General features: G+C 53.9%; 4 protein-coding genes across 4 annotated transcripts; 3 read left to right on the forward strand and 1 right to left on the reverse strand.

The window, feature by feature from the left end:
- Window positions 1–2,839: 2,839 nt before the first annotated feature.
- HD553DRAFT_266862 (uncharacterized protein) lies at window positions 2,840–6,526 on the forward strand (the record flags this gene model as incomplete). The annotated part of the gene is made up of 12 exons (XM_046177504.1): window positions 2,840–3,339; window positions 3,499–3,562; window positions 3,650–3,816; window positions 4,090–4,551; window positions 4,617–4,750; window positions 4,811–5,077; window positions 5,146–5,191; window positions 5,253–5,324; window positions 5,381–5,448; window positions 5,505–5,820; window positions 5,880–6,318; window positions 6,389–6,526. 12 exons carry the CDS (start codon window positions 2,840–2,842, stop codon window positions 6,524–6,526), a joined length of 2,673 nt encoding a protein of 890 aa, XP_046040453.1.
- Window positions 6,527–6,768: 242 nt separating this feature from the next.
- Window positions 6,769–7,801, forward strand: HD553DRAFT_303460 (uncharacterized protein). The gene is made up of 4 exons (XM_046178878.1): window positions 6,769–6,823; window positions 6,885–6,966; window positions 7,026–7,183; window positions 7,254–7,801. The coding sequence occupies exons 1-4, from the start codon at window positions 6,821–6,823 to the stop codon at window positions 7,767–7,769; spliced, it is 759 nt and encodes a 252-aa protein (XP_046040454.1). The 5' UTR covers window positions 6,769–6,820; the 3' UTR covers window positions 7,770–7,801.
- Window positions 7,802–7,950: 149 nt separating this feature from the next.
- Window positions 7,951–11,576, reverse strand: HD553DRAFT_303474 (putative lanosterol synthase). Its single transcript, XM_046178879.1, has 18 exons — window positions 11,193–11,576; window positions 11,005–11,116; window positions 10,883–10,903; window positions 10,691–10,799; window positions 10,504–10,625; window positions 10,343–10,439; window positions 10,238–10,277; window positions 10,156–10,177; window positions 10,020–10,093; window positions 9,383–9,955; window positions 9,258–9,313; window positions 9,016–9,195; window positions 8,882–8,956; window positions 8,745–8,816; window positions 8,531–8,681; window positions 8,328–8,474; window positions 8,199–8,265; window positions 7,951–8,138 (listed from the first exon to the last, which is right to left on the reverse strand). The coding sequence occupies exons 1-18, from the start codon at window positions 11,373–11,375 to the stop codon at window positions 8,074–8,076; spliced, it is 2,166 nt and encodes a 721-aa protein (XP_046040455.1). The 5' UTR covers window positions 11,376–11,576; the 3' UTR covers window positions 7,951–8,073.
- Window positions 11,577–12,405: 829 nt separating this feature from the next.
- HD553DRAFT_354526 (uncharacterized protein) lies at window positions 12,406–14,425 on the forward strand (the record flags this gene model as incomplete). Its single annotated transcript, XM_046183800.1, has 3 exons — window positions 12,406–12,435; window positions 12,539–13,624; window positions 13,700–14,425. 3 exons carry the CDS (start codon window positions 12,406–12,408, stop codon window positions 14,396–14,398), a joined length of 1,815 nt encoding a protein of 604 aa, XP_046040456.1. The 3' UTR covers window positions 14,399–14,425.
- Between the last annotated feature and the right edge of the window lie 443 nt (window positions 14,426–14,868).

A 14,868-nucleotide genomic window follows, 5' to 3' on the forward strand; every position in this document is an offset into this window, starting at 1 on the left:
CGAATGACAACAGAGGTCAGCGGCTACCAGACTCTAGACATGCAGCCCCACTTACCAGGATGGCAAGGATCCAGCAGGTATCCAATCTCGTGAGCCCGTACACGATAGTGCTCATCAATACGCCCTGTGCCACACCTGTCGGAGCCGACCGTCCCCAGCTTCGAACGTCATTCCAATGATGATCTCCCTGCTCGTGGTCCGAAGCATCCAGCACGGTCAACCCAGGAAACCTGATGGCTAGCTCAGGCTTCAGTTTCAAACCGAGCCTGAGCGACCGACGTTCTATCCAGGTGAAAGCGAGCTGCGACGGGACGATCCAAGGGTAGATTCGAGTAAAGCGTCGGTCGTCCAGGGTCGTCACGTAGATAATGAACGCAGGGACGGCGGTGTCGAGGACATCTCGAATTTGCAAGGCGGAGCGCATAGAGGCCTAGAGGAGCGGTTCTTGGGCGTGGGCGTTTGACGTTCGGGCTTCTGCGCAAGCGCATGGAAGGAAGAACCTTTCAGACACGTAACCTCTATCTCGTCCCATCGATATCAAAGCGAACATCTCATCAACATCAACGTATCATAGTACAGGTCCAGACACTCTCCCAATCTCGGCCTTCTGCATCTTTCTCTCACGTCAGACGCAGCCAGTCGAAGGACAATGTACACCTCGAATCACACACGACCCACGCAAAATCCGCCAAGACCCTGCCTCGGTACGAAGCACGCGAGGTCCTGGCCCCGAGCTTTGCGCGCCCCTCGGCCAGCATTCGACCACGAGCAGCGAAACGACATGATCGGTGAATTTGATTCGAGATTTCAGAATTTGGTTTCCAGTATTTGAGTTACGGCCGTGTCGTAGAGCCAGGCACATCATGTCGCATGTCGCACCGGAGGTCGTCGCCCTCGGTTGGCTCGCGGGTCGGCGGTGGCGCGAAACGGAGGCGAGTGAAGGGGGTTTTGGGAAAGTTTAAAAATCTGGGACGAGCCGAAGGACAGAATGGACGATGGTCGACCGACCTTGACTGGGGCGCGTCGTAGTGTCAAATCAACGACCCCGGATAGGAGGATTGGTACACCATGAGACGACCTATCCTGGCGTCTGTAGCTTGATGTTTAGGGTGTAGGATGTAGGGAGATGTTCTACGGATCAGGACGGGTCGCGGGTTCATAGCAGGTCCAGCCGTTCTACTTTTTAAGGTGGAAGGGAAGCAAGACAGGGGTTCAGCTTTGTTACCAGCCAGAATCTTACCGGTACAGTCATCATCTACTGCGTATAGCGCAAGTAGTATTCCAAAACGATACGATTGAGCCTTGAGCAATGCATCGATTTGTCTGCCTTACGGACAATGCGATGGGAAAAATGTCGTCGTGACGCGCTCGCCACATCATATAGCTGCAGTCGAAGCAGGTCTTTCTTGTACATCCGCGTTTCTACTTGCAGGTCGCAGGCAAGTTGAGCTGGAATAACTGTTCTTCCCCTACCGGCTACTGCATCATCAATTCCCTCCGCTCTTGTATCTTGCATACCTGATCGACGGTCTTCTACCTCGATCGTACTGGTACCCGCAGCTCGCAGCCTCTCTCTCTCGCGCGCGTGACCCCTCCCTTCCCTCGCGCTGGTCCCTGTGCCGTCGATAACCTCCCTCGCTGCTCTCTCCCTCCTCTACCCCGCAGAGACTAACCATCACCTCCCATCCCTTTGCCATCCTTCTCCACACCATCCACCACTACCCAGGGTAGAGGGTATACCCGGATCGGTTCTCACTCGACCGAATACCGAAACACCGAGATCATTACCATTCCCTGTACAGCGACAGATACAGAGGGCGGAGAAATAGAAGGCAGGCAGCTAGAGCAGACCTCTCTCTCCATCCAAGGTGGAGGAACGGGAATGTCGCCTTTGACCGAAAACAGGCCGTTACCCTCGATCTCACTCTCAATCTCATCGTCACCACCACCACCACCACCACCGCAATCCACCCTCGCACCACCCCCGATCGTCGAGGGTGAATACGTTTCACACTTGCGTCAGCCGCTACGCGATCGCCACGAGAGAGACCGGAACCGCGATTGCGATCAGCGACGAGCCGACGGGGAGAGGGAAAGGGACAAGGACAACAACAGGATCCCAGAAGGCAGGTTTGCCCGGTTGATGGACTCGTTTGGACGGCAGACGAACCAATCACCACAGCAGCAGCAGCAGCAACATTTCACTTCGAACAGAAGCCGAGGCGGTTTGAACGACCTCGTCACCACTTCCGGATCTGACCGGGCTTACCAGTCAACATCCACATCCACGTCTGTACGAATGGACCAAGGATACTCGCACTCGCATTCCCATCCTGGCCACAACGGGTACAACAACGGGAACGGGGTCAACCCTTCCAACCTCTCTACCACCGGGTACGGCGCTCACGGTCACAATGCTGGTAACGGGACGGGGTCGTTCTTGCCCGGGACGAACCCTTCATGGCCCGGTACCGGCTCGAGCACGGGTGTAGGGGGATCGTCGCACACAGGAAGAGATTACCAGAATCAAGGCCAGAACCAGGGGAACGGTTCCGTGGGGAGCAGGGGATCCGTCTATGGGGATTATTCGCCCAGCCATAACAACGTCGGAGCGGGAGGGACCACAGGGGAGATGGGATCGTCCTACGGGAGCATGCACTCTGGCGGGCTTCGAAATCCGGGTGGTCATTTCGGAGGAAGCGTAGGGGGTGGAGCGGGGCCTTCTTTCGGGTTCGACGTACAGCATCATCAACATCAACACCCATCACAACAGCAGCATCAACCACCACAGACGTTTAGGCGCAAGTTTGGGAACGGTTCAGGGATGGAAGATGATGAGATGCATTCGCATCAGTACTATGGAGGTGGTGGTGGTGGGAACGCCTCGTCCACCAACGGCAATGCTAGCGGGAACGGTGGCAGGAAACGCAAAGTCTCGATCAGGGACGAGGACGAAGACGACGAGGACGATGATGACGATAATGATCACGACCATGATGACGGAGGTTCCGGTACGGGTGGGGGAAATAACGGTTCATCCCAATCCCGAGGCAAACGCGCTCTACGTGGAATCTCTAGCGGCGTCGGAGGAGGCGGTGGCGGGAATGGAGGAGGTACCGGGGACAAGGACGACGAGACTCGGAAAAAGGGAAAGGAGCGACCCGGTCGTGGTAAAGGCATGAGACGGGGAGCTCGGGCATGTACCAACTGTCGCAGAGGGAAGAACCGGTGCGAGGGGGACCATCCTTGTAACCGGTGTGCGGCGCAAAACCTCGAATGCGTGTTTGCCAAGCCTCCGCCCAAGGTCGGTAATTCGAATTCCAACTCGCTGCAACAACAGTTGAATGGCAACGGGAACGGATCGCAGATGCAGCAGAACCAATCGGGACAGCTTCGGATGAACGGGATGGGTATGGGCATGGGAATCGGGATGAGCATCGGCGGGATGGGCACTGGGATGCAAGGTGGTTGGAACTCTGCAGGAGATCCTGAGGGGAGATTTATGCACATCGAGAGCTCGGTGAATCATCTGGCTGCGAGTCAGAATCAGATGCAGTCGACGGTGAGTGGTTTGCCGACAAGTACGAAAAACTCGGGCTGGTGTTCTATGACGCTGACCTGTTGAATATCGCCGATGATGCCGTCTTAGCTCTCTCAAATCCTCTCGGCACTCTCGCAGAACCAGATGAATAGTCAGCATGTACCGCAGCTGAATTATCCACAACATTCGCCATCGCAAAACGATGGTATGGGGACCTCGCAGAGTTCGCTCCCGATGCAGCATCACGCCTCGCGTAACATGTCCGGGGCAGACATGTTCAGCATGAACAACCTAGCACCTCCAGAAGCTCAGGACTCAACCCGTCTGGATCCGTTCTCGCCTGGGACCGTTGCCGCATTGACCGAGGTGGCTGTGGCCAACGGATATACGGGGAGTAGCGTCGGCCTCGTGCAGGATGGGAACGGGATAGATGTGACGTATTCGCCATCTGTCGGGACGAGTGCAGGAGGACTCAAGCATGGCAACGAGATGGATGGCAGCCATGCGGCGCCTCGAAGCGGGAGCGTCAATGGCAATCGGGCTCGCAGGGACGAAGATGGTTTCGCGTGGCCGGACCCTCCGGTACCCAAGGCGACAATCGCCAAGATGGAGGAGGACAACATGGAGGAAGACGTCAAACCGAAAGAGTTCCCAAAATTGCCCGGCTTCAAACCTCCTCCACATCGATACGCCAATTATGGCCTGGTTGTATCCTCAACCGCCGCCTCTTCTGACGACGAATCGGAAGACACGTTGCCCCGGTCCAGCTTGAACGCGCCGATCGAGGCGTTGCATCAACTGGCCAACGCTGCCGATCAGGCTGCCAAAGAGAATGCCAAGCTCGAGGCAGAGAACCGCCAGCAAGGATTCCTCAGCCCCCCACGGGTGCTGCAAAATCAGCTCAAGTTCAAGCGGATGAAGAAGCCAGATCCTGCACCGAGGAACGCCTTTCCCGATGTCGTTACGAAAGGGCTGGTGTCACCGGAAGAAGCGAGGGAGTTGTGGGACATGTAAGCCGCGCCAGTTGTTCCTCGTTGTGATGCAAACTGATGGCTTTGACCCGCTGCTCTCCCAGTTTCTTCTCCGGTTGTCACTACTTCATTCCCGTATTCGATCCGAGCTACGACGAGTTTGAGAGTTTCGTCCAGAGGACACCCTTTAGTTTCGACGGCATGCTGGCAGTAGCAGCCAAGATTCGTGCCGGTGCTGGTTAGTATAGAGGCTCTCAAATCGTTTGGTCGTAATCATGGACTGATGAGAATCAAACAGGTCCTCTTGGTCGTACACATACCCGATGTCTGGAGGAAGCGCAGGGAATCGCTCGATCGACGCTCTTTGGTCCGGTCGTGCGTAAAGAAGCGGTGATGGCTGTACTCATCCTCGCCTCTTGGTCGCAAGATCCATGGCTGCCAAGCGGACACGCCCTACGTATGGGGCTCGACATGAACCTGCACAAGGCTCTGGAAAAGCTTGGCGAGGATGTCGGCACGTTCGGAGGGGGCAAGGCCAGAACCGAAGCGGAAGAACGGGATCTGGGTAGGTCGTCCTTGTCCTATTCTTCGTAAGACCAGGTTTAGCTTATATTGCGCTCGTTCTCCCTGCAGTGGTCTCGGCACGGATCTGGCTGAATTGTTACCTAAACGACCATACGTATGTGCGAGGCCGCAGTAGTTGATGCACTTTTTCGCTCATCGTTATCTTGCATCTGCAGCGTCAGCTTGGGTACGGGGCGGCCTCTAATGCTGCGGGATGACGAGTCTGTTCGGAATGCTCGTCAACTTTTGTGAGTACATGTGATGTTACACTCTGCGAATGAAGCCTGACACAACGACATATTAGAACACATCCTATGGCGTCTGAAACCGATGTCCGTCTTGTCGCTTGCGTCGAATTGATGAGTCACAAAGGTAAGCTTCCAACCGGTCGGTCTGCACGAGCGCATGCTGAGTCAGCGTCTCTACAGTGCGGGTCTGGACACATCTTCATCCACTTCGCGGACGCATCGACACTACAACCATCGACTTTGTACGGCGAGTGTCAAACGATCTGCTCGCATGGCATGCAGAATGGAGGACACGGCATCTGCAGAAACATGAAGAAGAAAGCGTTCTAGTCAAGCTGCTTGACGCCGAGCTGTACTATGCTCAGCTATGGACCGCATGTGTCGCACTACGGGGATGTAATTGGGACAAGCTCAACTTGGATCAGCGAGAATTGGCTTTCGGCGCCAAGGATGCCGCTCTCAAGTGCTTGTCGGCTTACAAATCATCCAGTCTTCGGTATGTTGTGTATCATTGCTACTATTATCACTTTCTAATCGTTGCGAAACCCCTCTTAGGCATTACCTCAAATACGCTGTGCACGAGACGATGGTACAAGCTTCATTTGCTGCAGTCTTCCTCCTCAAAATCGCCATTCTATTCCCGACGCAGGTCACCGCCAAATTCATCAGCACCGAAGTCGCTGATCTGGCAAACTTGATGTCAGAATGCGCCGCCGAGCGTTACGCTCTTACACTCCGATTGATGCTCAGGTCTTTCCGTCGCAAGATGGGGGAAACGACCATGGCGCCAGGTACACCTCGTACCATGGCCAATGGACAGGTAGCGGGGCCAAGCGTCGACGGCATGATTCCAGGCCACCGTGGATTGGAGAGCTTACTGAGTATGGACGGCGACTCCGCTGTCGATTTCTCGATTTTGGACGATCTTGGACCCTTCAACTGGCCAGAAGACGGCTTCAGTCCATCCAACTTGCCACAATGGATTACTGAAGGGGTAAGGATACCTGTGTCGTGCGCTTCTCCGGAACATCTTACTAATGAGCTGCTATCGGACCCTGTTATAGAACGTTATGGATCTAGGATTGCCATACGACGGATCAGATTCAATCTTCCTGCCGCCCGAGTTGGCAAACATGTTCCTTCCCGCACCAACATCTTGGCAACTAGGAGATAGCGCAGAAACAGGTGCCGAAGCTTGGTAAACCGCAAAAAGTTCACGAAGAATGCGATTAGTGGAATTGTTGTATCACTACAAGCTACAAGATCTTGATACAAGTCACATGTGGTCGGGTTGCTCGGAGATGTACTCGTATACCGGTAGCAACGAAGTTCCTGGTCTCGGTCACGTGACTGGTACTTGGGATGAAGCGAGAGCCGAAAGTGCGCGATCATCATCATGGTTCATCGTTCATCTTGCATCTTGTACACGGAAACCTCCTGCTCTATTCAGCTTGAGATCGTCCACTTGCGCACGAGATCCCCTCAAACTCCTCAACATGGTCAGTTTTGACCGGTATGTCGTCTGAGGGGTGGAAAATCCTAACGAGAACCCGTATCCAGTCAAACATCCCACGTATCGCATGGGCGGCTACCCGAATTTTTGGTCGGGCGATGAGGGAAGCCGGACGGCAGGCAGTCGCTAGTGAGTTCATTCTTGAAGTCCACTTGCACGATGCTGTACTGAATCTTGGGACTCTATAGACGCACGGCATAAGCCAGAGGGCGTGGCTGATTCTGGGAAGGCGGGAGGCGGTAGCGGTAAAACGCAGAACCTCTCCTCATCACTTGGGATGTCGTTTGAAGAAGCTCAATTGATTCTGAATGTCAAGAAGGGCGACTCGATGGAGAAGATTCTCGAGGTGAGTAATTGATAGGCTCGTTCCTCATTACCAGATTGGACAAGCCGATCGATTTCCTCTTTCTACGTAGAACTACGAACGTATATTCAAGGCAAACGCCAAACCTGAACCTCCTGCCGCAACAGACCCTAAAGCCAAACCTACCGGACGAAAGGGCAAAGCACCAGCTGTTATCTACTCTCACTACCTTCAATCCAAGGTCTACCGAGCACTTGAGCGGATAAAGGCTGAGAAGGGCCCGGAAGCCGTTGCAGAGGGAGCAGCAGGAGAAACAATGGTTGCAGGAACAGTTGCTGAAGGAGGAGTCGCACCAGAATCGTTGGCCAAGGCTGCGGCGGAGGCTGAACCTTTTACCGGAGCTGGACCTGGTCAGGGACCTGTACCAGGTGAGGGACCTGCACAGGCCGCTGCTGGACAAGCTGGTGTAAACCCGGGATCAGCGGAGTTTGCCAACAAGACGGCAGAATCGAGTCCCGAGGGGTCGACCGAGGAACCGAAGAGAGAGCCAATCTACAACCCCGCTGTTGGTCGAGCTAAGCCCAAGGGAGATAAGGTTGCCGACGAAAACGAGCCGATCCAGCTATAATTGGCGATCGGAAAGGAAGATGCACGCGGGGAACGGATAGACGACATTGAACTTGTAGCAATACCCAATACAGATGACACTACTACCCAATCTGCTTCAAGGCGTTTTTTTTTTATCTTCGCAGAGTCCAAGGCTGGGGTGATAGTCTGGGCAAACCGGTCGATGTTCGACGGCTACGCTGAGATGATCCGGCACGGGACGTTTCACCTTATCGGCCACGAGAAATGCGGACAACGCATCGTGCGACTCGGATACAGGGTATATCGTATGCATATCGTGATCGGGCGAAGCTACCAAGCTAGCCTCAACTCTCGTTCAGGTATTTGTCCGCCCTGCCGAGTGCCCAAATGACAAACGAGAATTTATAGTCTAGCAAGGCCGCGCAGTTAGATGGAGCTACTGGAAACCACGGGCGTGACTACTACTTACTGGGATAGTCGATAGCGCAGTTCTTGTTGAAGATACCTTCGGTGTCCTCTTGAAGCCATCGTCCATCCTGTCAAGAGGATCTATTCAGCCTCATAGTCCACGTCACCTTCTGGCTCATGCCGAACTCACTCGAAGCTGTCTGCTCATGATCAGGTCGACTGCGCGGCGTATGACCTGCTTGTCGGTGTAACGACCGTAGACCAAGGAGAGTACAGCCCAGGCGGTCTGGACTACTTGACTTTGCTCATGCTGGCAGTACTCGGCGGTGACGCACGACTACGCAACAGGACGGGGGTTATTGCGACGTCCTGAGCTAAGAAGCATAAGCTCACCATATATGTCTCTCCCCAACCGCCATCCTTCATTTGCTTGCCCGCCAGGAACGCACAAGCTCGTCGTACGCTCTCAGAGTTTTCGCACGTCTCGCCTGCCATCGAGAGGGATTCGAGCGCAAACATGGTCGCATAGGTGAAACAGATCGCCCTATGAGGAATGGAGCGGTCATGAGTGATATTGACGATCCTTGCGCTAGGCGATAAGACTTACCACGCGCCATACCATGATCCGTCAGGCTTTTGCTTATCATGCACGTACTTGATGGCCTTGTCAACACACGAACTGTGAAGTTGACAGCCGGTCATGAGCGCGAATATCTAAGAGTCACGTTGCGGTCATGTACGCACTTGATCTCTCTACGACGGTAGTCAGGGCAAACATGGAGGAAGTGCAACAATGCTGAAATCGAGGACGTGGTGCATCTATTATTGCGCAGTGTCAGTCACATAAAGCTTTCCAGCAGAATCGAGGTTCGACTCACTCAGGGTATGTGTACTCGACCATAATATCTCCAAAGACTTCCGCGGTATTCAGCCATTCCATCTTCTTGTTTCCACGGATCAGCTCGTAACTGGCGAAACCGCCATCCGGATTCTGCATCGTCAACAGCACGTCGACGCAATCCTTCATCCGGTCTGGAGTTACTGGCGAAGGAGTGTAGCTAAAGCAGCAGGGTAGCGTTTAAGCCGTGTATGCGGCTCACGTTACCGGGATCGAACTCACCTCAGGCTCTGCAGGCCGATAACGGCTTTGAGACCTTCTCCGGCACAATCACTGACCTATACAGCCGAACAACGGATGTTGAGCTGATTTCACGCTTTCAGCAGCAGATCGATATATAGACTTGCTGTGTACCCCTGCTCTAGCGTTGAGAATGGCCAGGCTCCTTTCGTCGCATGCCGGTAGTCTTTGCCATACCACTTTGGATTCTCCCTCATCTGACACTTGTCTAGCCAGTCCAGCACGCCCTCTACGGCCTCTGTGTTTTGTTTCTCTTCTCCCAGACCCGTCTCTACCAGAGCTTGACTCATGAATGCCGCGTCCCATAGTTGCGAACCGTTCGTCCCCGTCATCATGAGCCCTTCACCCGACATCCAGAGGAAGTCGTCAATCTTGGCGCAATGCTGCTTGAAAGCCTCGGATTCTGGTCCGTCTCGGTGCCACCGACAGACCATATTGAACATCTTGGATACCGGGCCGATGGTCTGGTACCCTGTGTTTTCGTCCTCCATGACGACGAGTTCGTAAGCCCGGTCGACTCCCATCTTCCGCAGAGGGGACAATGGACATTGTTCGTAAACCGCCAAAATCTCGTTGAGACCGTCTAGGACCGGATGGTGAGGCTGGTAGATGTCCAGCTCACACACGTTGTTCCTATGCTTCGAAAAGTCTATCGAGTCGTAAGGGTCGATGTAGATTTCCTATGCGGAAGCGACATCAGAATGCGCTCTAGCTCTCGGGTCTACCCATTCAATATTGACTCACTTCTCTGATAGCTTCCACGAGCGGCGTAATTTCGCCGACAAAACGCACGCCGTAGAGATATCCTAGAGGAATATCTGGTTGCAGCCTCTGTCATTTCAGCGTGACCCGGTGAACCCTCGACGGCACAGCTACCTACAGACGTTTCTCGTATGAATCCACTGTTTTCACAACTGCTATAAGTATGCGCCTGTCAGGTCTGGGTCGCACGACGAACTCACCCAACGATGAGGATGGAAAGGTACCCAGTCTGGCAACAACCTATAGTACCGAAGTGATTAGCGTCGATCTGGGATAAAGACTTTGGCTAGCAAGCGGTAACGCACCACAGTTCGGGCGGGACGGGGTTGACGCCTTCCCACTCGTAGGCTCCCAAGATCGACAACCACGCCTTTGCCCAAGAAGGAACCCTGACTGCGCCTCCTGTAGTGCCCACATTCAACGGTTAGGCAGAAGCAGCATCGTTCTGAGGAGGTCAGCTACTTGCCTATCTTGTGGATAAGAGCCCTGATCTCGATCATCTCCGGTAGATCCTTGTCCGTACCCAGCAGACGAAGTGCTACGTAGACCATGACCGTCCCAAAGGCCGTCGGTGGTGCCGCCGTGTGCCTGCGAGCCAGATGATTCTCATGGTCAGGCCTGGCATCTTGAGGGCGACCGCTCTCGGGACTTACAATCCCCATCCTCCTTCAGGTCGACGTTTCGTAAACAAGTATCGTCTCATCTCCACGATCTGTTCAGGTCGTAACGATCTCCCCGTCACGTAGAGGCCGATGATCAGGCCTGAGAGTGTGAGAATCACGAGACAACGTCATGACGATCAGTACCGAGCTTTGGAACAATCACCGAGACGGTGAATTACGCACCAGGGATCAGAAACATCGGCCCTAAGAAGACAGATCGGCACCGAGCCATTTGGTCAGTTAGTCCGATCGATACCGAAGCAATATTACTCGATGAGGAAGAAAGACGCTAGCGATTTGCTCACCTCCGTAGGCTCCCGTCCAATGGCCGTCCTCGTCCTGGAGACGCTTGTAGAACTCGAACCCGTTCCTGGCAGCTTCCATCGGTGTCTTCGGCTCCGGTAACTCTGGAGCTCCCTGTAGGCAGTTTCAGAAAGCACTCAAGCTGGAATGAACGCTGGGAAGGCTTTCGTGATCAACTTGATGAACCTACCAGATTGAGATCCAACCAGTACTTGGCAGGCTGGCTTTGTTCCCATGTCTCTCGTCTCGGATCGTCCTGTCCGAGGTAGATCCACTTGTGCTGCCCATGCGAGTCTTCCGAGACGACCAATCTCCATCCTTCGAGGTCTGTACGGTCGTAAGGGTAGTCCTTGGCAGGTGTAGTGGAAGTCATGACAGCGATGGCTTTCCTATACGGTCGGTCGTCTTTAGCTTCGATTTTGACCTTGAACGGTACGAATCGGGTCGTTGATCGTCAGGAAAGGGTCCGGCTACTGCGATTGTATGAGGTTGATTGTATCCGTTGGCTGCGAGATTGAGACGAGTTTCTGTCGAAAGAGCAAGATGGACCTTGGGTAGGTGGTTTGCGTGGTCGTTTGAGCAAGTATTTGACCGATAATCTCGGAAGCGGGATCTTTACTTTCTCGTACGATCTCGGATCTCGGATGTTATTCGGATCAGTTATGACCTTGGACTTCGAGTGGACCTAGTGATGACGAGTGCCAGCCCGTTAGTCGCGTTTCCAGTATTCTAGCGCCCCGGGGATCGTCGCCGCCGTTCTGTGCGCTTCCCGCCTGTTTGTTGATTTTGTCGAGGTGATTTCGAGATTTTGATCGATTGATTAGGTTTAGACCTGATCGCTTAGAGAGAGAGAGAGCGAGCAGCGAGAGCAGGGTAACGGGTGCTTCGTCGATCAAAGAGATCACATGGAGGAGTTGACCGATTCAGCGAAACATATGTTCAGATTCAGACTAACCACTTCGTCCTCTCTAAACCCCGCCGCCCTGGATGTCATCAACATCGTCATAGCTACCTTCCCCCTGCTCTACCTGCTCACCTACTGTCCCTACTCACCGCATCTTCCTCCGGATACCACGCTCCTTGACATCATCGACCTGCGCTCCCTACGTCACAGATTCATAACATCAGCGAAATAATCGCACCGTAAGCGTCACCATCGCCATATATCAGGCCATATCACCAACGGTCCATATCCCTTCACCTATACTTCTCCTCTACATTCAGCATCCTCTCCCACCTCGCCTCGAGCAACCCCTACGCCTCGAGCAAGGCCATCTCCTCATACCCCGTTGTAACCCCTTCGCTCCTCAGTCCATTTCGCGAAATCATACCTCCTTTACCCCTATCTCTTGATCGCGAGTCTTGCTAAAGCGAAACCTTCATACCTCGAGGACGTGCCCATCATGGCCGTCCTGTGCTGTGATACCACTCTGGTACGTAGATACCTCGCTGACCCTGATTACGGAGACTGACGATCAATCACATCCTTTACCCCGTCCTGATGTTCATTTTTACCCCTATCCTTTATCCTTCCAGTTGATCAATCCAACCACCATCGTCCCGACTATCAGTCCGCGCCAGGCCGGATTCAGTAACCAACTTTCTCCGTTCGCCAGCGACGATCTCTGCGAACTCTCCGATGAGGACGAGGACGTCTACATGGACGACGAATCGTCCGACGACGAATCGTCCGACGACGAATCGTCCGACGACGAGGAGGTGAGGCGCGTACCGATTCCCGATACGATCTCGACTGGCGGCGCGCAACGCGATCCCGCCCAGCGTCTTCCGTCTTTGCCGCCCAGGCAGAGCATGATCACTCTCGAAGACTACGAAGACGTCAGGGTCAAGTCTCGACCCAATTATCGAGAGGAAGATTCCGGCGACGAGCTGGCTTCGGTTCAGGGAGAGTCGGACGATGAATCGGCCTCGGAACAGGATGACGCGAACATCGACGAAGACGAGGAGGACGAATACGAACAGCCCGGATCGTCTCGACCTCCTTTCAAAAGGCGTGTGGCTACCGACCACGTCAGAAAGGTCAAGGATAACAAGAAGGCCAAGGGCAGAAAGTCCCAGGCCAAGAAGACCCAGGCCAAGAAGCCCAAGGTCGAGAAGGACGAGGGCGACGCAAAGGAAGAGGGAGAAGAAAAGGAAGAGGGAGAAGAAAAGGAAGAGGGAGAAGAAAAAGAAATCAAAAATTCCCTGCCCATCGATCTTACCCTTCATCTCCCTCCCAAACAAGAAGACTTTACCCACGCTCTTCGAAAAGACGGGCAAATGACCGACTACCAATGCTCCGTCATCGTCTACGGATTCATCAGCAATATTTCCCCTCAAAAGCACTTCAAAGCGCTCATCAACCTCGAACTGGCGACTCATATCCGGGAAGCCCTCGAAAGGAATCCATACGATCCCTACTATCCTCCGACTTTCAGGAAGTGGAGTTACGAGCAATTCAAGCTCGCAGATGATCCCAAGGGCGATCAGATGGACGGGATGAACGGAAAATACTTGCTCCACGCGCACAGGAGGGTGGCGATCGTCGAACAGTTCTACGAATTGTTAACCGCCGCTCATACTGCGACCAGGCATGGAGGAAGGGACAAGTGCATGGCGATGGTAAGTCAGGACATGACGAGCTCATCACTTCATAACTACGGCTAACCACGATGATACTGTTTGACCACGGTTCAGATCCGAGACAAATTTTCGTACTCGTACCTCCCCAAAGATCTCGTTCAGAGGTATGCACTTGCTTGCCCCAAGTGCTACCCCGAGAGGTCGGCCGCGGCTTTTAGCTACTTGAACCAAAAGATGGCGATGGATAAGAGCATCCCAATCCCTGCGCAAAATAGGATCGACTACGCCGCATCAGCTCAATGGCAAGCTCAACAATCCAATAACACTCGATCGATCAAACCCAGGCCTACCCCCTTGCCACTTCCCGCTCGTGTCCCTTTCGGACGTCGAGGTTCGGACGAATCTCTTGTCTCGATCCCGCCTACGCCCATGGCTGTAGACGATTCGACCGGCGGATTGTCGAGCGTCTCGCCAGTCTCAGCCTGCCTGGACATCCCCGCCGGGAACGGTTCTGCCCTCATGACACCCTTGGACTCTCCCGCATTGCTCAACAATTCGATTCAGCCTACCGCCACTCGCCCTTCGATCGAGAGCATGCTCGATCCTTCCGATTCCGACGAAAGCGCTACCGAACTCGATCACCAAAATCTCAACGCAAACTCTGCGGCGTCAAAATCGGCCGCTTACAAGACTACACCCCGCTGGGCTCGCGCCTCGGCCACTCGACCCTCCGGGTCTGGCAAAGCGCACTACAACGCCCTTCAAGTCATGCTTGACGCCGTTACTGGCGAAGGCACTCGTCCCGGACAATAAATGACATCAAATCTTTGCATGCGGAGCAGACGCAGAACAACTTGCGAATATCAGATACTTCGCGCATCGCGTCATCGTGCGCCATACTGTAGCTCCAATCCCGTCGAATCATTTACAACCGTCTGTATGAACGTTCATCTCCCTTTTTTTTCGATCTCGATCTTTGTAATACATTATTGAGCCAAAAGGTGCTCCTTATAATGAACGATGTCCAGTCTTATTCGGCGTATGTGTCCTTGTCTCGGCAGCATCTCGCTATTCTTGGGTGTTTCAGGTCGAAACACCACATTCTCGGCTGTGCATAAACAACGGGGAGGCGGAGATCAAAGGAGGGGGCCATATCCTTTGCAAAGGACGCCTCAAACTGGTCGCAAGATCAAGGGGAGTTGCTATGGTCACCCGCAATGTCTCAGTTGTACCAACACCATATAAGCCAATGCCTACTGTGAAGCAGGTTGGTCTGGCAGGAA

The sequence above is a fragment of the Filobasidium floriforme genome (genome assembly GCF_021052385.1).
Source record: "Filobasidium floriforme strain CBS 6241 chromosome Unknown HD553scaffold_1, whole genome shotgun sequence".
NCBI lineage: Eukaryota > Fungi > Basidiomycota > Tremellomycetes > Filobasidiales > Filobasidiaceae > Filobasidium > Filobasidium floriforme.